At 36.6% G+C, this 21,594-nt stretch overlaps 2 protein-coding genes across 2 annotated transcripts; both read right to left on the bottom strand.

Moving 5' to 3' along the window:
- Positions 1-834: 834 nt before the first annotated feature.
- Positions 835-1,460, bottom strand: LOC130612978 (uncharacterized). The gene is made up of 3 exons (XM_057434306.1): positions 1,214-1,460; positions 1,007-1,136; positions 835-931 (listed from the first exon to the last, which is right to left on the bottom strand). The coding sequence occupies exons 1-3, from the start codon at positions 1,458-1,460 to the stop codon at positions 835-837; spliced, it is 474 nt and encodes a 157-aa protein (XP_057290289.1).
- A 10,773-nt stretch (positions 1,461-12,233) lies between these two features.
- On the bottom strand, positions 12,234-17,868 carry LOC130662683 (uncharacterized). The gene is made up of 2 exons (XM_057461591.1): positions 17,087-17,868; positions 12,234-16,358 (listed from the first exon to the last, which is right to left on the bottom strand). Exons 1-2 carry the CDS (start codon positions 17,148-17,150, stop codon positions 13,072-13,074), a joined length of 3,351 nt encoding a protein of 1,116 aa, XP_057317574.1. The 5' UTR covers positions 17,151-17,868; the 3' UTR covers positions 12,234-13,071.
- Between the last annotated feature and the right edge of the window lie 3,726 nt (positions 17,869-21,594).

A 21,594-nucleotide genomic window follows, 5' to 3' on the forward strand; every position in this document is an offset into this window, starting at 1 on the left:
TTCTTATAGCGGATACTTAAAGGACCAGAAATTTCGCCCGCTTTAGAGAGGTGCCCTTCTTGGACAGATTTTCCTTTTTTTGGCAAAAAAACGCAGAAAAAAATCTAATCTAAAGTCGGAAATCCATCAGCCCCTTCACCCTCCACAGCTGGTCAAATTTTTTCTTTGTCTGATTCATAGAGGTGATTAGTGGGAAAAGGAACCGTGCGGAAACTGGAAGAAGTTTCGGCCTTAAAGCTTACCTCCCGAGAAAAATCAAGTTGACCTAAGTCGATTCATAACATCTTCAGAAAAAACAATTTAACGTTTATTTTGTTAAAATCGCTACAGTATTCAAGAAACCAGACAATGTTTACCTCGTGTTTTAAAAGCATTCACCTCGCTTGTTGCCATTTTGTGAGTGAGCATTTAACGGTATAATTTATGCGTCTGACGTCACTAGTTAGAAGCTCACATTCGGACCCCGGGATGAGAGGCGAAAATTTGCGCATAGGATGTGATTTGTAAAAAAAAAAAAATCCACACGTTTCATAAATAAGGACGAATCCTTTTTTTAAATAATAATAATATGGCTTCTTGCGCAGTACCTAGTTGTCTTAACCACTAAAAGAAACAAGGTGCATCTTTTTTCAACTTTCCCAAAGATGCAAAACAACGAACTATATGGATCAAACTGATCAAGAGAGAGGATACACTTCCAAAGTATTTAAAGATATGCGAAGCTCATTTCATTTCCGAGTGCTTTGATTTTAGAATTGAGTTTGAAAGAAGAAAACAAGAAGAAGGTTAGAAGAATTTTTCATTTTTATCATCATTTATCGAACTCATACGCTATTATCTAATTCGAATACGTATCACTCGACGAACTCCTCTCCCTATGCTTTTATGCACCCACCAAGTAAACTGTCTATAACTTGCGTACCTATAAGTCCTGAAAATATAAAATAGTGCTTATAATTACTTTATATATTTAATTCTGTTATGTTAAAAGACTGAAAATATTTACTTGTTGGTTACGTTTTCTCGTCGTGGTGGATGACTCACATTTGTGTCATGCATTCCTACCAATGCGGTCCATAAAACCTCCTTCAAAAGTATGATGCTGTGGAAGTTTTCATGTTCTGTAATGAAGTTATCTAAAAAAGAGTATGATTTTCACAATAGCGGAATCGCAATACTGACATGTGCCTATAAATCGCATATCAAAACTTACCGATCAAATTAAAAATATTCGCGGATTCTAACTCGCAACAGCAAAGACACTCCGCTTCGCTCGGTATTTCCTTACAATTTCCACACTTGCACCACATGCTCACAGCAACATCAACACGTGAAGCGACTTCTTCTTGATCAGTATCCTCATCACTGCTCTCCCAGCTGGAATCTGAGTCAGTACTTGGTTTAGCATTTCGCCTGATAGGCTCAAATTGAAATCCTACCACATTTTCCCTGTTGCTCATTTTTTTTTTTTTTTTTTGCTTTACAACTTCTGGGTAATGCAATTGAATGATGATTACTCAACCGAAGTTAGTATTCATTTTCAAAGTTTCCTGAAATTTTCACGGGGGTAAACATACTCATCACCAATGAATTTCACTACTAAAGTTTGAGTAAAAAATTCCAATGCGGAAGATGATTTACGATCTTCCAACAGGTGACGTCAGAGCACTCAAAGGTGAAGAAATTTATGAAACAAAATGGCGGATGGTTTACCTCGTGTCGAAGGTGAATTTTTAAATCTTTGAATGGGCATTATTAACTTATAAGTGCAAATTAAGGAAAAAAACTTTATATTCGTAAATCACGTATGAATATAAGCCAATTTAGGTCAACTTGATTTTTCTCGGGGGAGGTAAGCTTTAAAGAGGTTTACACTCATTATTTTTTATAAGCATAAGGCTTATAAGCATACTTAAGCTCACATGCTTAAAAAAATAAGCATATACTAAGCATATTTCCCAGCCTTGGAATTATTTTCCCTCACTTCCATTTCTTCCCAAATCAAGTGTAAAAAATAGTATCACACAAAGGACGAGGTTAAGTGATAGGAAACAGCATTTTTGCATGAAATAATCTTTTGAACTAAACTATGTACAAATAAATGAAACAAAATATTTAACTCAGTCCAAGAGCTAGCAAGACAGGTAAAACCTGAAAGTCATTCAAGCCATTAGCAATGTATCTAATATTTCAAAAATGTTTGCTCTATCCTCGCCAATCTCCTCATTTTCATCAAGAAGTTCAGTTTCATCCTCTAGTGTTGGAACTATTTCATTATAAGCATACGTTAAGCATAATTTCCGGCTCAAATTGGGAAAATCTTAAGCATATTGAGCTTGAGCCCAATTTACCCGTATGCTTATAAAAAATAATGAGTGTACCGACTTTCATAGCGCAGTCTGGGCACGAATAAACCACTTGAAGGGAAAAATTTTTAGCTTGTTTTTGTTTGACTTGGTCACTTTCTCACAAAGAATTTTTTGTGTCATACGGAGAAAGGCCGTGAAATGTGTAACCTTTTGTTGTTTCTTTCCTAATTTTTTGCTTTTTATACAACGCTTAACTTTTAAATAACGTTTTGAAATGGTGCTGCTAGTTCTCTGTGTGGTATATTAACTTTATTAAAACAAGAACAACTTACAGTTATTAACTTTTACAAAGTTCAAAGATGATGGTAAAAGGGTATTTATAGCTCTGTGCCTGCAGAGACAATGAGCATGGACTGAAGTATCTATAAGAAAATACATGAAGCACTGCTAGATATTACGCATCTTTTCCTTATAATCAACTTTCATGGTATGAATTAAATATAGCTAGTTGGCTAAAAACCACCATATGTACAATGTAATGTATGTCTGACTATGGCTACAACAAGGACAACCAAAAAGAATTAGAGTTAGGTTGCTTTTTGTTGCAAAAGTAGAAGAAATTGATAATCAAATATCAAGCTAAAAGAATCAAGATATGAATAATTATCAAAGAATATTTTAAATTTGGACGAAAGGTTATTAAAAATGCCACAACTGCGTATGTAGCTTATATGTACTATCCTTATTACGTGATAATCTAAAAGCGAATATTTAACCCCGCCAACTACAAAACTTTGAAAAAATTGTGATTGAATGGGAAGTTATTAGATAGGCACGTTCACCATTTACTTAGTATATATAGATATTTGTAATGTATGATCTAGAATACAAGAAAGGAAATATAATACATGTTACACCTACTAAATATATATAACTCTCTATCTCCCTCCCCCCTGAAAGTCCAACAACAAAAGGTTATAGGGCGTGTATCGAAAAATATATACATATACAAGTTTATGCAAAGTTAGGGTATCTCAGTTCGCCCTGCGATGACGCAATTTGTGTAGAAGATAACGAGCAGGGTGTCTTAACAGTTCGCCCTGTGATTGTGTACCCTGTGATTCAAGTACTTATTTCAGCACATAGTCACTCAAGTGCCCAGGGACTCTTTTAATGCGTTGAGATCTTCTGGGTTGTTGCGTTGAGCATTGGGCATGTTGACCAGAGCGTGGAGGAGTATTGTACGTTGTAACTCCTGAAGGTGAACCATTAGACGGTAATGGTGTTGATTGAGTACGCTCTGCTGATTGTTGGATGACCGATGGTGATGGTTGGACGTCAGATCGTTGTGCGTCAATCTGTTGGGTACTTGGTGTTGTAATATTCATCGGTGGTATAGTTAATGTTGGGAGGTCATCGTTCTTCACTGCCACAGGGACAGCAGGTTCGTCCATTCCCGAATATGAGGGGTGGTTTGGGGGGACAGGACGTATTTGTGATGGATATGTAAGTGGGGGATGTGAAGTATGAGTATGTGTTATGGATGGTTGTGAAGTGAGGGGTGATGGGAGTTGGAAGGAAGAGTTCTGAGGCATGACAGGGGTGAAGCGTCTCAGGAACTTCCTGTTGCGGAGAGTAACTCTCCCTGATCCATCCACTCTGACAGCATATTGGTCGAACTGTCTTACTTCAATGATTGTTCCAGTCCTGTCCCATTTGCGCGGATTTTGACCAACTTGATTCTGGATACGTACATGATCTCCGACCTTCAGTGGTGGTAGGGGACGGGTCCCGATGGCAAGTCGTTCAGCAGTCTTGAGGTGACGTAGTCGTAGGGCTTCTTCGCGCTTCTGGAGTGTGTCTTGCCAGGTGGGGTGTGGGCGATATTTTCCAGGTAGGATTGGTACTGGTGATCGGATGGGATGGCCAAAGATGCACATAGCAGGTGATATGTGCGTGTCTGGTTGTGGTGTATTTCTGTAGACAAGCATAGCCTTTTGGAATGCATCAGTGTCGAGGTTCCCACTAGCATCTGTATTGCCAACGATCATGCGTTTGACAGTCTTGACACCAATTTCAGCACGGCTGTTGCTGTGAGGGAAGGCTGTTGAAGATATACGTTGACGGACTCCCCATGATTTCAGGAACGATTCTGTTGACCTGGAGGTGAATTCAGGGCCACCATCTGACGCAAGCTCCTCAGGGATGCCTTATGTGACGAATGAGCGACGTAAACTGTTGATTAATCCAGCGCTTCCATCTTTAGCATGGTCCACGATTGGCCAATTAGAGTATCGGTCAACGGATACAAGGTAGTACTTCCCCATGTAGTAGAAGAAGTCGGAACACAGGTATTGGAATGGGTATTCTGGTGTTGCTGGTGTAGTTGGGGGCATGCTTGGCTGAGAAGGTGCCATTATGTCACACTGGCGACATCTAGATCTTCGTTCTTTGATCGACTTTGTGATACCAGGCCAGAACACCGCAGATTCAGCATGAGCAATCATTGAATTGGTGCCTTGATGTGCCGCGTGAAGGTTATCAAGGACAATGCTTCGAAGGCTGGGTGGGACGACGATCCTGTCTTTGAAGATAACGACACCATCCAGTGTTGATAAGTCAGATTGATGTTGGTGATATGGGCGGAGCGCTTCTGGGAGTTCATCTAAAGGCTGAATGAACCCAGACTCGATGAGTTCTGTGAGTTGGACCATGTTGTTGTCGCTAGAAGTGGCTTCCTTTATCATATCCCATGTCACTGAATTGCATGCAGTGGTGATAGCAGCAACGGATTGGTTCAGGAGTCCCTCTTCGTCTGCGACTGTTGAAGTTGTCTGATTGAATACTTTCGACGGAAGAACTTGATGGGCTTTCGGTGGTAACAGCTCAGTAGAGTCGATAGAGCACACGTCATCGGGTAGGTGCATCTTGTCAGGAGACTTGGGTCCACTTGGATGTCTAGACATGGTGTCTGAGACGCAATTCTTTCGGCCTGGGATGTAGCATATCTTGAAACGGTATCGAAGGGTCTTCTCTTTCAGGTTTCGTAGGCGGCCATTGGAGATCCTATCGAGTGAGCGATCGGAGAAGATACCAAGAAAGGGCTTGTGGTCCACTGCAACGATAAGATCGTCGCAGCCCAATACGAAGTGTCTGGCCTTGTCAAGTGCATCGGCTACCGCGAGGGCTTCACCTTCGATGGGAGCGTAACGTGATTCAGCAGCATGTGTGAACCGACTACCAACAAGTACCACCTTCCAACCAGTGTTGCAGCAGAAAGGTTTGATGTCAGGGCAGTTGCAATGTTTCTGGAACAGCCAGTAACCAATGCCAGATTTCGACCAATCGGTGGCGAGGCACGTTGGTTTCTGTTTGTCGAATATACGGACGCCATTCTCAATCTCTGCCGCAATTTGACGTTTTGATTTGTCGAAGATTGCTTGCAATTCCTCATTCCATTGGAACTTCATCGTTGGCTTCAGTAGTGAGCGGAACGGTTCCATGAACGATGTCATGCTGAAAGTGTATGTGACTTGATTCACAAGACCAAACCATGAACGTACGTCTGTGAGATTCTTTGGTGTCGGAAAGTCCATGATTGCTCTGATGATCTTCTCGTTAGGACGGACGGATGTAGGCGTGATCTCGAAGCCAGCAAACTCGACGGTGTCGGCACCAAATTCAAATTTATCAGGGTTCAAGATGATACCATTACGAGCGCAAAGGTCGAGCCACTGTGCAGTTTGATGAAAGCTCTCCTCCAAGGTATCGGCCCATAGCAGAGAATCATCTACGACTTTGATTTTGTTTGGGAAGTCACAGGCTATTTCATCAAATCGTCTTGTGTAGCCGTCACCAGATAAAATGTAGCCTTGTGGTGCAGTGCGATACCGGTAACGACCCCAAGGGGTGATGAAGGTTGTGAGGTGCTTGTCTTCTTCACAGAGGGGGACACTGTGGTATCCATTCCAGGCATCTGTGACAGTCTTCTTGACGTTGTGGGGCACCGAACGTACTTGATGGAATGGAGACTGAGTATGATGAGTTTCTCTCGTTGCACAGGCGTTCAGGGCTTGGAAGTCTACGGTACGACGAGGTTCTCCATTTTTCTTGGCGCATACTACCATGCGATGACACCAGGTCACAGGTTCTCCTATTGGCACTTTTTCGAGCACTCCAAGCAGAACATCGCGGTCCAGATCGGCTTTGACTTTCTCTTGCCAGTGAAACGGAACAGGGATTGGAGTGTGATGAGCTGTAGGTTCTGCGGATTCGTCGATCTGAAGGGACAGTGGGGGTCCAGTCATCATCGGCAGCGGTTGGTGCTCACACGTATTGAAGGCACTGGACTTGTAGTGATTTAGTAGGAAGTCCTGTAGTTTCTGCCGATTCTCGTCTGTTGCGGCACATGGAAGACCAGTAGGAAGTGCTGGTGGAGGTTCACGTTTTGGGCAGTCGCAGCTAATTGTTGTTGGTGTTGAAGATTGTTCGGGATGATTGAGGTGATCTGTCGCTGTTTTGAGAACGTCAGCTGATGCAACTTGATGATATTTGTTGGCGATGGCTGGGAAGCTGAAGGGGATGATACCCAAGTCAATGCAAGCACCTTTGCTGATGAAGAATTGGTTGGTTTCGTTGGTGACATACACAAGTTGTCGTGTTTCCTGGGCGTTGTTCGAGTTAGTTGGACTGTTGATTTTCAGGATGATGGCACCAAGTACTTTGATGGGATTGCCGTTAGCTGCTCGCATCTCCATTGATACGGGAAGAAGATCTGCTTTGGTCAGTCCAAGTTTCTGTACGCACTTGAATCCAATCAAACAACTTTGACAACCGGTATCAGCCATTGCAGGGATGGTGATGGTCTTCTCTGGGTGGTTTCTGATGGCTTGGTATCCAAGTTGGCTGTAACTTTCGTCATCGACTGAGACGTTGAGGTCGAGGTATGGTTGAGAGCTGGATCTGCGTTTCTCCCAACTCTTTGAAGACTTGTTGTAGATGTGGTGGCTCGTCGGCTTCCTTGGTTGTTGAATAGCGCAGAGCTTATTGAATGTAGATTCTTGGTCGAAAACAGCACCTTGATTCTCTGGTTCCATCTTGTTTCGTGTAATAGTAGTGTAATACCTCGTCAAGGGTCATGTCCTGGTTCGTTTGTCCAAGCAAGTCAAGTTGAATGTCTGAGTCTTCTAGGCCTCTGCAAATGACATCTCGGAGGATTTGCTCAGTGTAGTTGACCTCATGGTCACAGTTTGGACAATCTATAACGTACTTGCAAACATTTGCTTGTCCTCTCAGACGGGCGCAGAAGGACCGTATTGGTTCATCTCGATCTTGGTGGGAATTATTCAGGGTGACTCTGGCAATCATAGTGTTCTCATCTCTTACTGCCAATGACTTTATAGCAGCTAGCACAACTGTTTCAGATTTATCAGAAAGGGTTCCTACTGTGGACCTGGTAAGGTCTTTGCGAAGTTCATCATCACAGCATTCTAGCAGCTGGAGGACTCTCTCTTTTCCAGTAACTTTGGTTGCTGCAACATATTCGGCCCATCTGGTCGTGAAATATTGCCATTCTTCGCTGGTACCGGCGGATGATATTGATGGCCTCTTGACTCGTTCCACTTTAGCAGCACCTTGTTTATCTGGTGAGCTGGTATGGACAGTAGCATGTGCTGTGATGAGGGCGGCAACAATTGTGGCATCCAGGTCAGGTGTGACGTAGTCACAAGACTCAATTGGGCATTCGACAGCAGGCATCCTGTTGAACAACCAAGCGATATCAATTCAATAAAGATCAAACATAGATAGGCACGTTCACCATTTACTTAGTATATATAGATATTTGTAATGTTTGATCTAGAATACAAGAAAGGAAATATAATACATGTTACACCTACTAAATATATATAACTCTCTAGTTATCAGATGAAAAGCGAATTAGTAAAAACATTCAAACATCCATTTAGCTACTATAATTTTGTTGTTTTTATGCAGAAAAATTCGTGGATGCCGAAAAGACGTGAAAGACATATTTTCAGACAATGTATAAGGAACTGATATACATATTGGAATATAGATATATTGGTAAATGCTAATGCCAATTTCGCTAACAGATTCATTGTTAATCCCGTTGGGTTTATAATTGAATTTTAAAATTTTTTTTATTTTTTAATTCAACTTTTTCTGACTAACTTTTTTAAGTTAAGTTTTCATGAATTTTTTAGTTTTTTTTTCTTTAATTTACAAGTTCACAACAAATTTTAAGAGTCAGTCATGTGTTTGCATGTGTTTACAACTTATTCGCTGAAATTAATTCTTGTCAATAAGTATAATGAGAACATTTTCTTACTTGCATGTAATTTATGATATCTTTTCAACATTTTCCTATCCTTGTCAGAAAAGTTTGATCCACCATTCCCCTTCTAACCAATTATATATATACAATATTAAATTTTGGTTAATCTGGCAATTTTGGAGTTTTTTTTGTGAGAATTAATTTTTTTATATCAAGTATTTATTATTAACTAAAATATTATATATGTCAAATGTTGATGAACATTTTTGCAAAAACAGTTTGCTGAGGCTGAAGATTTAGTATTTTCAATGAAAGAAAAATCAGTATTGTTAAATAATGAAAACTTTACTGTGGATAAAAAATGAAAAACTTTGTGGTAGAAATTTGTGGATGTTGGATTTTAATTTTTTATGTAAATTTAGGGTTAAGGTAGATGTAACTAACAGCTAACATAATGATAATATAAGAAAAGTATTTGCAGTGATGTTTTCCTTGCCCCTGCACACTGGCCAGTCTAACTAAAGCTAACTGGCTTAAACTACACCTTTTACCACACCTTTCGTAAGCTATTTACCTAGCTAGTTAGCTAACTGCACTTGCTTTGTTTTGAAATATAATGGTAGTAACTATCGGGGACAATACTTTTTAAAGTTAAATGTAAGTAAACACAGAAAAAAAGTAAACAAAACACGAAACAGAAGTGAAACTTACTTTTATCTTTTAAAGAATTTTATGTTGTAGCTACAATAAATGTTATGTTTATACGATATTCGATTTTAAAAAAGTATATTTTCTGTTCGAATGTACGTTCCATATGGGAATAGTTTCTGCAAAGACATGGTTTCTACATCCTGCTTCTGTTATATTTTTTTTGTCATAAAATACAGTACCCGGATAATAATCCATATAAAAACTGTTTATTTCAGATAATACCTTCGAATATTGACCTCTGTCGCGTATTGCCCTTACAAGCTCGGGCAATACTTTGACGTCGGTCAATATTCTCCGGTATTGCCCTCATAAACAGTCAGTATAGGGTTAATATTCATCATGTCATATACAAAAGCTATCTCCAGATCTTTTAATAACTAGATTATAAAGAGCTCGTTAAAAGTTAAACAAAGCCTCGACTTTATTGACGCAGAAAAGTATTGTAACTAAACTTTATTAATTTGAACTGGTCCTTATCAACAGGTTCTTAAGGTTCTTCGTTTCTTACAATCAATATTTGTTTACACCGTCAACAGCCTTGAAAACGTCCCTGTGTTTTATTTTTTCAAACTAGCACCGCAATTCATTCTCAAAACCACAAAAATAACTAACCAATAAAATAACTAATAAGTAACTAACCAGATAAATCTCCAAAATATTTTACAAAAGGAATTAGAAATCTTCACAAACTACCTGTAATTCAAGTCATCTTGCAAGATACTTACGCGTGACTCGCTTGACCAGTATATTAGAAACTGCGAACGCAAACTTGTTTAACCAATATATCAGAAACTGCGAACGCAGACTCGTTTGACCACTATATTAGAAAAATGCGAACGCAGACTCGTTTTTACTGGTCTACCACCACTGTACAATATACTGCCGATAAAAATTAGGAAAATCCAAAGAACAAAAATTTTTGGCAGTGAGGTTTCCAAAATAATTATTTTATTTTTTATTTTTAACCCTCATTTTTCTTTCTTAATGACTTTTCATACTAATTTTTTTTAACTTTTCTTTGAACACGACGAACATTGATAACAGTTGCTTAGTAGCTATATATGTTAATACTTTATATAATGACTGAAGTTATTATTGTGTATAAATATTCGCAAATAAATAAATAAATAAATAAATTAACTGCAGAAGGGTCTGTAAAGGGGTTGACTTTTCTTCTTTTTTAAAAGACGAGATACAGATAGTTTGTTATATCTTGGAGGACGAACCATGTTCTCACGTTGCGGGTGTAGATCTAATTTCATACCGCATAACGTTGCTTGTCATCTAACGACTGGACCTTCCTTTCACTTCTGTCCACGCAAAGCGGAACCTATCCGATATGCGAAACAGAATGATTCCGTTCCGATGCAAAAAGTAAAGGAGTTAGTTTCGATTAGCGTCGTGTGAAAAACTGCATCAAAAACAAGTTTTTACTAGATGTAGCAGGTGTCTAACTTTTTAAGTCAGTTTTTTCTGGTGGTGCTTTTACATATTATTCTACGATGACTCTTCTATACAGACTAATTATCAGTTCTCCCTAACTGTTAACTTTCTTCGCCTATATAGTCTGCATCTTATCACCTGTCGAATTTTCAGATTTCTTACACAGGCAAGGGAATCCTGCAAAACGTAAACATTAAAACTCGTCTATACCACAAGGATAAAATATTTTATTCTGTTGCTGTGTAGCTAACACGATAAGTTTTGAAGTAGGGAAACTTTGTTAAGCGGGGTATCGTGGCTTAAATTTGCAGCATCGTTACTGTCATTCCTTTAACTTAGTGCGACCGATAAAATAATTATAATTGCAGACCGCACTAATAATTAGAGGAAATAAATGATCTTATTTAAAAATTTAATTTCGCACTAAGCATAAGAGGAACACTGACCTTAGTCACACCAAAATAGAGAGGATTTTTTTCAGTTACAGCTGTTGGTGGCACTTTATTAAGTAAACTTTGGTTCGATGTCAAAAAACAATGTTCGGCGAAAAGTTCCAATCCATAAGGAAAACATGTCCCCTATCTAGTTTGCACACTAAGGAAAAAAATAGTGTTGCATTGAAAATTAGAAGAAGTAAATAAAGGAAATTTTTAAAAAAGGTCACTCGCACTAATTAGAGGATGCATTAATTTAAAGAAATGACGGGATTACAAAATCAATTCCTGCGTACTACTTCTTATTGAGCTTTAGCTTCAGACCGGTAAGGATAACACAAGAAGAAGTAATAACAATGGCTAGCATAAATGCACTTATAGCTACCACACTTAATGAAAAACTTGGGGAAAAAGCAAAAAATAGCTAGCTGGCTATCTATCTATGGCCATCTACTGACACTGACGACGTTAGCTGGCCTTCTAAATATGTCAGTTATAGCAAAAATAATAAAAATGATTTGTCTAAGATTTACATTTAAAAAATGTGATAGTATATTTATTAGCATATAGAATTATAGAAAAAATTTACAAGACATAAAAGGTTAAAAAAAGATCACTGTAAGCCTGAGCTAGAGCATCTTTTAAAATCCACATATAACTTAACGTCCACATATAACTTAACTTAAATCCCAAAAGATCAGGATTTTGTACAAGCTTTCAGCCGAAACTAGAAATAGGTCTCATATGTTATGTATTATAAGTTTCTTGGTTTGTAAATTTAGCTGCCTACCCATAGAAGCCTGGCTGGACGCCTCTAAGTGAGAGTTTGTGCTAGAAAGCAATGATACACCCTTCCCGAATTTGTTTTCTTTGATATTTCTCAATTTAAAAAAAATTAATTTGACTTTTGAAATCGTCACCTAAAACTTGATAAAATGTGAAATCTTGAGATTCATACAGCAAACAAACAACCTGTTAAAACAAGTTTCTTAATTTTGTACTAACTAACCTCTGCTTGAAGCCGAGGCTTATCATTACAAGTCGAAAATTAAGAAGACTTTGACGGTTACATTAATACCACAAATTAGCATTTTCTCATTTGGGTTAATAACTTATGCACAACAAAGTTTAATGATGCTAAATATGATCTTTAAGTGAAAACATCAAAATTTTAAAATTATAAAAAACGTGTAATTCGGGAAACGTGGATTGATTGTGTGTTTAAATACTTTACCAAACCCAGATTGATTATTATTGGTGGTATTAAATGAAGATTTTAAATTCAGACAAAATTGACTATTTAATAAAGAAAAGCAATGACCAATCAACTACCAAGCTGGCAATACAATAAGGTATTAAGTTTCCATTAGCAAAATTGTGATATTAACCATTAATCAGTCACCTACATTTCTGTTATTAAATCTATTCCCATGAACCATCAGAGTTTCTCATTGTTTGGATTTAACTAAAAATTCGAAAATTAGATTTTCCTGTAAAATCCCATTTGAAACAAGTTGTTATTGTCCAGCTGTTTTCAAAGGTATTTCTTTCACTTGTTATAAACAAAATTACAAAAATTATGTGATTCACAAAATCGAAAGATTACGAATAGTACAACAAAAGCGTTTTGATTAGTTAATAAAAAAACAGTTTACAGTTATATGTTTGTTGTTTGTTTTCTACTGTTCATATTATTTTTGACAGTTTCTTCCCAGACTTGTTCGGATGATGAGTGACAATATGAGAATTTGTGAATCAGTAAGTTAAGGTATAAACACATAACTCAACATGCATGTACAGCGATCCTTCTACCAATAGAAATCCTCAATTTAATGATTTAACCAATCCCTCTACCAATAGAAATCCTCAATTTTATAATTCAACCGATCTTTCTACCAACAGGACTCCTGACACTTCGCTTTAACGACAGAACTCGTTTTCTTATCTTAGGAGTATCAGCATTTAAAACTAACTCTTTTATGAAGTTTTGTTTGGCAGTGTAGCTGTCATACTGTACTTGCGAGGAAGGCAAGCCAGAAAATACACGCCTTATCAACCTTTGTACAGTTCTTGGAATCTTACTTCTTTTCCAATTTCTTTGTTCCCTGTTTTTCGCATATTTTTTGAGAGGTATGTGCGTGATAAATTCTTTCTTAAAGTACTTTTCTATTTCTTCTGCTGAATCATCATATTTTTTCTTTGCTTTTTTACCTTCGTGACTTTTTAACGATCTCGTTTTCCCGTTCACGGTAACAAGTCTTCTATGTTTATAATTATTGATAATGTTAGACAATTTGCTGGCAACAACAAAGGGCTGCAGATCAAATTCCTTTTCTTTGCCAGTAATTTTTACTGCATGATTGGAAATTACAGCTTTTGCTGATGCTCTTTCTGTTTTCGTGGGTTCTTTATAAAGACGCTCTGACTGACGAAAATCAGACTGAATACTCCCTTTTTCATCAACCGGGCGTGGATTTAACAATGGCATTTTAGTCTGCGGTCTTACTGTTTCGCTCGTAGGTACACCATTTGTCTCATCTGGGTGTCCTGGGTTGGTAATAGGTAAAGTCAATTGATGGTCGGGTATTTTATATTTATTCGATTTCACATCAAGATCCAGATGAGATATGTTAGATTCTGGTTGACTATCAGCATTCTCTGTCGCTGTCTTTTTCTTTAACATACCTTTAATTTGTTCCTGAAGTTTTGCTAAATCTTCCATATCGATGTCTTTTAAATTCTCTTGTATATTAGAAATTAAATTTGATTTCAAAAGGGTGTGTCGGGTTTCTTGAGAGGAATGCCTTGTATCAAAGTGATCTATATTCTCTTCGTTTGCAACAGAATGTGTTTGTTCTGTTTTTTCAGGTAGGCTAATTGCAGGGACAGCATTATTTTCTTCATTAATTTGGTGATTTTTCATCACCATTTTGTCGCTACCTGTTGATTTAAACATATTTGCTGCAAATGTTTTTAAAACGTCTGATTTAAGTAAATCTAATTTCTCCTTAACAGCAGCGGAGTTCATTTTACCATTTTGTGGCTTATCACTGTTTTCACTGCTATGAAACTGTTTATAATCTTTAATTTGATTAGTCATGCCATGTCCTTCATCACCAAAATACTCATCTTTCTCATTATTTTCCATTTTACCTTCTATCTCTTTAGATAGTACAGTTTCATGAGCACGTTCTGGACTATACTTAAGTTCAATGTCTTTTTCTTTGTGAATGGAGGAATCCACTCGATTTTCTTTAGCTGAGCCATGTTCAGGATGCTGAATCCCATTCAGCGCGGAAGAGGATATGGAATGGTCGTCTTCGTTTACATGATTATGAGATGCTTTTTTGTGTGGTAAATACGACACCCCATCATCTTTACTGGTATGCCTGTGCGTGTCAGCCAAAACAGACTTTATGTTTTGAATTTCCTTAGTGTCCATTTCAACATCAACTTCATCTTGCGAATCACCAATATTACTTATCAATTTGTTAGGCACGTACCGAATTCTGCTTTTTGCCTTTTTGTGACTTTTTTTAGTGTGCCACGTGTGATGGTTTTTTGAATCTTTTGTTAAAGAATTTGACAAATTATTGCTTTTGTCTGAATCAATGTGATTGATCTTTCTGCTCTGTTTATCGGATTTATTTGAGAAAGAGTTTTTAATATCCGCAATATGTCCTGATTGTTTACCATCTGCGTTCTCAGAGAGGTATTTCTCTTTATATTGTGTATTTAGGTCAGTCTCATTGTCAGCAGGGCGAATGTGATATTTTTGCGAATAAACTGGTTCAGTGGTGTGTACATCAGTGTCATAATCATGCGCTGAAGATGTCTCAGTTTCAGACAAGTGTTCACTTGGTGAAGAACCAGAACTTTCAGAAAAAGAAGTTGGTAGCGTATGCAATAAATCTGAGCTATCACTATGGTCTTCCAGGGTGCCAGATGGTGATATACCTGCGTGATCTTCTTTTTCTTGGTTAAGATTTTGGCTATGGTGATGAGTTAGTTCTTGGTCGGTATTTTCTTCGTTTTTAAAATTAACAATACATTCATGATTAGGATGAACTCGTCTTTCATGTGTTTTGATTACTGTTTCGTCACCGTTGTCATGGATGCTAACTTTTTCCTCGTGCACAATTTCTCCCGTGTCGGTATCGATAGTAATACGATGATGGTGGCTTTTCTCGTGCGTATGGTGGTCATCAGGGAGTGTACCGTAATGTGTTCCTTCATGTTCAGATTTCAAAACCTCTGCCATCTCGTTGTTAATTTCAGGAGTCACAGGTTGCACTGTTGTAGATGGAGGGGGAGTCAGGGGGAAAGTATCTCCAAAATGATTCCCAAGGTGCAAGGCTTCCTTTTCACTGTTGAAAGCGTCTGTTTCCGGAATAGCAGTATTATGAAAAGGAGATTGCGACAATCTACCATGATTTATCAAATCTTCGTGCACATGAACAGAAGGTTCCGGAGAATAATGATGGTAGTTCTCTGTACTTGGATCATACTTCGCGTCTTTATCATTCCGATGAAACTCCTGAGAAAATTCCTCATGATGAACGCTATCATTTATCTCTCCCAACTCAGGATGATGTTCAGGCATGTGGTCACCAATCGGTTCTGCATTTTCTACCATACCCTCAGTTTTTACGTCTTCCATCTCGCTATAATCATTGCTTATGGTTGCTGTGTGTTGCAAAGGCTTTTCCGTTATTTTCGTCTCTTCATCGTATAAATTGGAATGATTTAAGTCCGCATCTGGCATAGCTAAACCTTTTGCCGTACGGGCGGCCATGTCATTTGGAACCAACATGGTGGCAAGCTTTGCAGCATTGGCTTCGTCTAAGGATTTTATACCATAGTAAGTATCTCCATTAATAGTTTGTTCTAGTCTATTTACATCTGATGAGTGTGTTAACGCTTTCTCACCACCATTTAAATTCTCGCCAGAAAATGGTGTTACCGTTCTTGTACTGAACCTTTGAAGGGACGCTGGAGCGATTGCAGATTCGAAGATTTTATATGACGAACGTTTATCTGGCAAAAAAGGCTTCCCAACTGATGTTAATAAACTTCTTTTAGGTGTAGGTCTGTTGAACCATTTATCGCCAAAATCAGGTAAAACTTTTGCTGCATCGGAATGTCCAAACAATACTATCTTTGCGCCTAAAAAGATCAAGGAAAATGAAGTACAACAAAAATCACAAAAAGAGAAGAACGGCAATAAATTGGCGAAACGTAACAAAATAATAATGATTGATTTTGATCCTCTTATTATCTCCTTAACTTATAAATAGTAAAAATTGATTTCGATCATTGCCCGTCGATGACAGCTGTGGCTGTCGAAACGTAGTCTAGAATAAACTCGCTTCTTCATGACATGATAACATCTACGTTATTCAATGACAATGACTAAAGAGATAAGTGGTAATATTTTTTAAGTAGGGAAATAAATTATCGCAAATGGTTTCAATTGTTATCTCTTGTCAAAGGGAATAAGGCGAATTAGAACTTAGAATATTGTTTTGACTTAAAATACAAATAAGTTCCGTGGCATACAAAATATGAATTTTATTCAATGCAGTAACACCTCAAAACATTTAGGTTATAATTTTGTATAGGTTTTTCGTCCCAAATTTCCTGTCGCTATAAGTAAGAAAGATGTTTTTATGCAAACTGGAAATTCCGTGCGCTAAAATAGTTGCGCGTATAATTAAAGCAATAAAGTAAAGTATGAATCAGGACTTTTATGCCACGAATAGACTTGATCTGGTCTGTACAATATACATATTTGACTAAAACTTGGCCTTCATGCTTGTATGTAGTATTAGCCTAAAGAAAAAACGCAAGTCGCTCCTTTACAATTTCAAGTAAAAAAATGCCCCACAACGTACCTGAATTTTCTAACACTATAAAAAAAATCAAGTGGACAATCACGTGACGTCGTCTGAGCTCCATACTCCATTATTAAACAGCCCACACAAAGTATTGTTAATAACAAAACATGCTGTGCGCATAACACTTTCTGCACTGTTTAAGCTGTGCAGGTGTTTGTATAACTTTTACTCATTTGCCGTGTGCAAAACAAAAACAATACTGCGCAACTGCTAGTTAAATGCTTCCTTGTCAGTAAACTAACATCGTGTGAAGCTGCACAAAATATTCGTTAAATGATAGTGCGTTTACGTTTGAACATTTGTAGTAGAAGAAAATATTCAGATTTAAATAAAATCGTAATGGTGTAAAAACGGAAAAGATTTTATCACACTAAGTTCGAAAACAAACAAGTGTTTTAAATTACCGCTTTCGTATTATACTGAAGTTATTCAAATGTAGCTATTTTTTATTGTCAGTTGAAATGAAAAAGTTATTCGCTTTAATTTCAATCAAAACACGTTTCCGAATTACGTTTTTTATAATTTTATGATTTTGATGTTTTTGCTTTAGGATCATATTCAGCATCTTTGAATTGGTGTGTGTATAAATTTTTAACTTGACCCGACATGTGAAAATGCTGTTTTGGTGGAATACAGTTAAAGTCTTTAATTTTCGACTTGAACTAATAAGCCTCGGTTTCAAGCAGAGGTCAATTAACTCAAATTTACCTGTTTAGACAGGTTGTTTGTTCCCTTCATGAATCCGAAGATTTCTCGAAAATCACATTTATTTTGTTTAAAAAAGTCGAGAAATAGCAGCAGTACATCAAAGAGAATTAGTTCGAAAAAAGGTGTATTAACACGGATTTAAAAGGGCTACAAAATGGGCTGTTATTTCATTACTTAATTGAAAGTCGAAATGAAAAGTTTATAAGCATTGAAGACATTTTATATGATCTTGAATATCATAATTGGAAATATAAATATAACTGAAAATGACAGAAAAGTTTCCTACGTGTGTTTGATAGCCATAACTTAATAAATATAAACACTTCCCTTGCTATTAAATCAAGCTTTCTGGTAAACTGCCAATGTTTTAAAACTAGATAGTAGATGTTTCTACCCACAACTAGCTATATTGGCGATTTCTATACTAGATTCACGCAACATAATCGCAGTTTTTAGGTCACAGGACCTTAGGATATTTGGTTAAATCTCGACCTTTAAAACGTACTGAAATCTTTTTAACAGCATTAAACATTTTAATTTGTCGTTTTAAAGCTAGTAGCTAATACAACATTTTTCACCAAATGCAGTGTTGACTCATAAAAGCAAACTTTTTGATTTTTCTGAATGTAAAACTATTTTGCACACAGTAACTTGTTCATTTGTTCATTGTTTCGACGCGTTTCGGGTGTCAACAGCCATTTTCAAGAACAACCAATGATTACAAGCTGAAAAAATATATAGTATAAGCGTACATGAAGCGTACGAAAATATTAATTGCAAAAATTATGATTTATCAAAAACAATAGCGCCATAGAACGTACAGTTGACTCCCTCTAATTCGAATCTCTATAATTCGAATATTTATATAGCTAATTCGGACGAATGTTCAGTCACCGTCAATTTTCCTAAAGAAACTCTTATAAAGAACTTTCTACAATTCGAACTTCTCTAATTCGAAACTTTCTCTAATTCGAACAGTTTTTCAATCCCTTCAGCACGATCCCCCCCCCCCCTAATTCGAATTTTAGAGTGTAAACAGGGCATTGACAAATTCGAATGTTTTTCTAAAATTCAAAAATTGTTTTTCAAACGTTCGTTGATTTTGCACTTGGTGATGCAACTCGTATTGTCGAAAGAGATCGTCTCTTCAATTTAAAGCAATCAAATATTCAACAGTTTTTCAAAGAGAGTTTCTTTTTTGTGTAAACTATAAAAATAAAGACTAAATGAAACTTGAATTATGTTTTCTTGATTTGAAATTAACGTAATTTCCCTCTGCAATTCGAATTTTCACTCTCTGAAGTTGAAAGTTCGAATTACAGAGACTTTCTATAATTCGAATCTGTCTATAATTCGAACAAAAAATTTTCCCCGTGGAAATTCGAATTAGGGAGAGTCAACTGTATGTTTTTTTTATTAAAATGAGTATATCACGCAGCTCTCTTTAAAATTGAGGTCTGTTACTAGGCAACACAGATTTACCCGTAAGAGCGGAACGACCAATGTGTTCGCCAGGTTTTTATCTTCAGGTGGCGTGATGTTTCTCCATAGTATTTAGCGTTGCTGACACTGCACAAACATTTATATACCACGCATTAGATAAGTGATGACAAATCTTTAACTTGAAATCTGAAAAAGATATAATCTAAAAGAGGTTTTGTATATGAAATTTAGTTTACAGCATTTCAGCGGCGCTTTAAATATCTTTCTCAATTTAGATCTAGCATCAAAAGATAAATGAGCAAGATACAGATGAACTATGATAATTCTTTTCTTTTCAACAGTGTCAGTAATATGTTTAGAAAAGTGTTTATGTGCAAAATGTTTTAAAATAATTGTCGATAAATCCAACAGGATAACCGTTTTAAATTCGAGATAAAAAAAAGTGACCAACTCGAACAAATACAATAACAGCGATTGACCAAGGTATAAATCATACTGAACTTATACGTTTCAGGAATAAAAAAGTCAAAGTGTCTGTATACACCACTAAACGTTGGTTTTCTGTGAACCGAAGTGATAATTTTATAATCTACACGGGTAACGTTGATATCTAGAAATGACAAATAATTATTATTGTTTTCAGATTCAAAAAAAAAAGATACAAAAAGGTGACATTTATTCATATATGAATGAAACAGCTGTAAATGATCAGGTGATCAAAACAACAAATATATCCATCATATATATCATCGACATAACGTCTATAATATAGCGGCTTGAATTTTTCAAGAGAATTATCAAGCCAATGTTTTTCATAATGGCACAAAAACACATTAGCCAAAGTTGAACCTAAGGGAGATCCCATGGCTACACTATCTACCTGTTGGTAAATTAGTAGCTAAGTTAAAGAGTTTCTTAAAATCGGTTTTATTTAGACTAGCTACTTTTTCTACATCTTTGAACAAAATTTCTGTGCAGATTTCAATAGCTTTTTCTAGAGGTATGTTAGTGAAAAGGGAATCAACGACAAAAGACTACCTATATTGTATTCCCCATTTTTTGCAATAATTTCTTCAGCATATGAAAACCTTTAACGGTAAATTTGTTACTGGTAAGTGACGATAGCAACAAAACTAAAAACTTAGCTAGCTTATAGGTGGGGGTTTACCAATTACCGATACTATGGCACGTAGATACATCCATCTATACAAGCTTTGTGTACTTTACACAGCTATACAAAAAATTCTTGGTCTAGTACCTACAGGTTTAAGTTGCTTATTTTCTTCACTTATGTTACCTGTTTTAAGTAGTTCTTGATAAATACCTCTTGATTAATAAAAAAATTAAGTAATTTGCCTTTAACCATTAACTTTTATTTCTTTAAACTTCGTTTGATCTTTAAGAAGCTCTTCCATTTCTTTCAACAACAACTGCAGAATTACCTTTATCACATTTTTTGAGAATGTTGGAGTCCCCTGAGAGATTTTTCAAAGCATCAATTTCAGCCCGAGACAAATTACTAGCAGCTGTGCTGCTATATGATCGCAATGAGGACAAGGCTGCTTCATTGATCCTCGTTTTAGTGAAATTTAAGTCTTTGTTGTAAGGAATATCAAGCCTTTCACATCATGACAAAGCAGCTTGTAGCTAGATCAATATCACAAAAGCTAAGCTTTTAGGGGGAATGGCAAAATTGAGTCCTTTACCAAAATAGATTTCTCTAAATCTGACAGCACTTTTTTAAAAAAATTAAAAATAAGTTTTTCTGGATCGTTTTAGGTGACCTACAAAATCTTTTTTCTTGTATTTTCTAGTAACAGTGCTGTTAGCGATCACTTATGGTTTTGCGTAAATCGACAATTTTGGCACACGGAAATAAATCTTTTGACCTCGAATTAAAAGAGAGCCTGCTCATTATCCGTGATATACCCAATTAGAATAAAAACATACGTTCTATGCCGCTATTGTTATTTGACAAAACATGATTTTCGCAATTAATATAATCTCACGCTTCATTCAAGCTTATAGTATATATTTTTTCAACTTGTAATCATTGGTTATTCTTGAAAATAGCTGTTGACACCCGAAACGCTTCGAAACAAATCAGTTTAGTCCTTGCTAAAACGAACAAGTTCGGTAACTTTTGCCTATGTTAAAATTACTTAAAAAAGCTGATTTTTAGACGAAAGCAACAAAACATTCGTCGCAAATAAATGATTATTCATAGTTGTCAAAAAACTTGTACTTGATCTTTCATGTCGTCTGTTTATTACAGACTTATATTCAGAATGCGCCAGTATTAAGAGTAACAACAATGATGCAAATCTTCCGGAAAAAGAAAACTTTTCTGTTTT

The sequence above is a fragment of the Hydractinia symbiolongicarpus genome, chromosome 10 (genome assembly GCF_029227915.1).
Source record: "Hydractinia symbiolongicarpus strain clone_291-10 chromosome 10, HSymV2.1, whole genome shotgun sequence".
Classification (NCBI taxonomy): domain Eukaryota; kingdom Metazoa; phylum Cnidaria; class Hydrozoa; order Anthoathecata; family Hydractiniidae; genus Hydractinia; species Hydractinia symbiolongicarpus.

What these genes read in the sequence shown, in the direction of transcription:
- LOC130612978 (XM_057434306.1), bottom strand. Translation starts at nt 1,460, where the DNA reads ATGAGCAACAGGGAAAATGTGGTAGGATTTCAATTTGAGCCTATCAGG. An exon ending in GAATATTTTTAATTTGATCG is followed by an intron (nt 1,137 to 1,213) that starts GTAAGTTTTGAT and finishes ACTCTTTTTTAG; the next exon opens with ATAACTTCATTACAGAACAT. An exon ending in CGAGAAAACGTAACCAACAA is followed by an intron (nt 932 to 1,006) that starts GTAAATATTTTC and finishes TTATATTTTCAG; the next exon opens with GACTTATAGGTACGCAAGTT.
- LOC130662683 (XM_057461591.1), bottom strand. Translation starts at nt 17,150, where the DNA reads ATGGAGCTCAGACGACGTCACGTGATTGTCCACTTGATTTTTTTTATA. An exon ending in TATAGTGTTAGAAAATTCAG is followed by an intron (nt 16,359 to 17,086) that starts GTACGTTGTGGG and finishes TGATCTTTTTAG; the next exon opens with GCGCAAAGATAGTATTGTTT.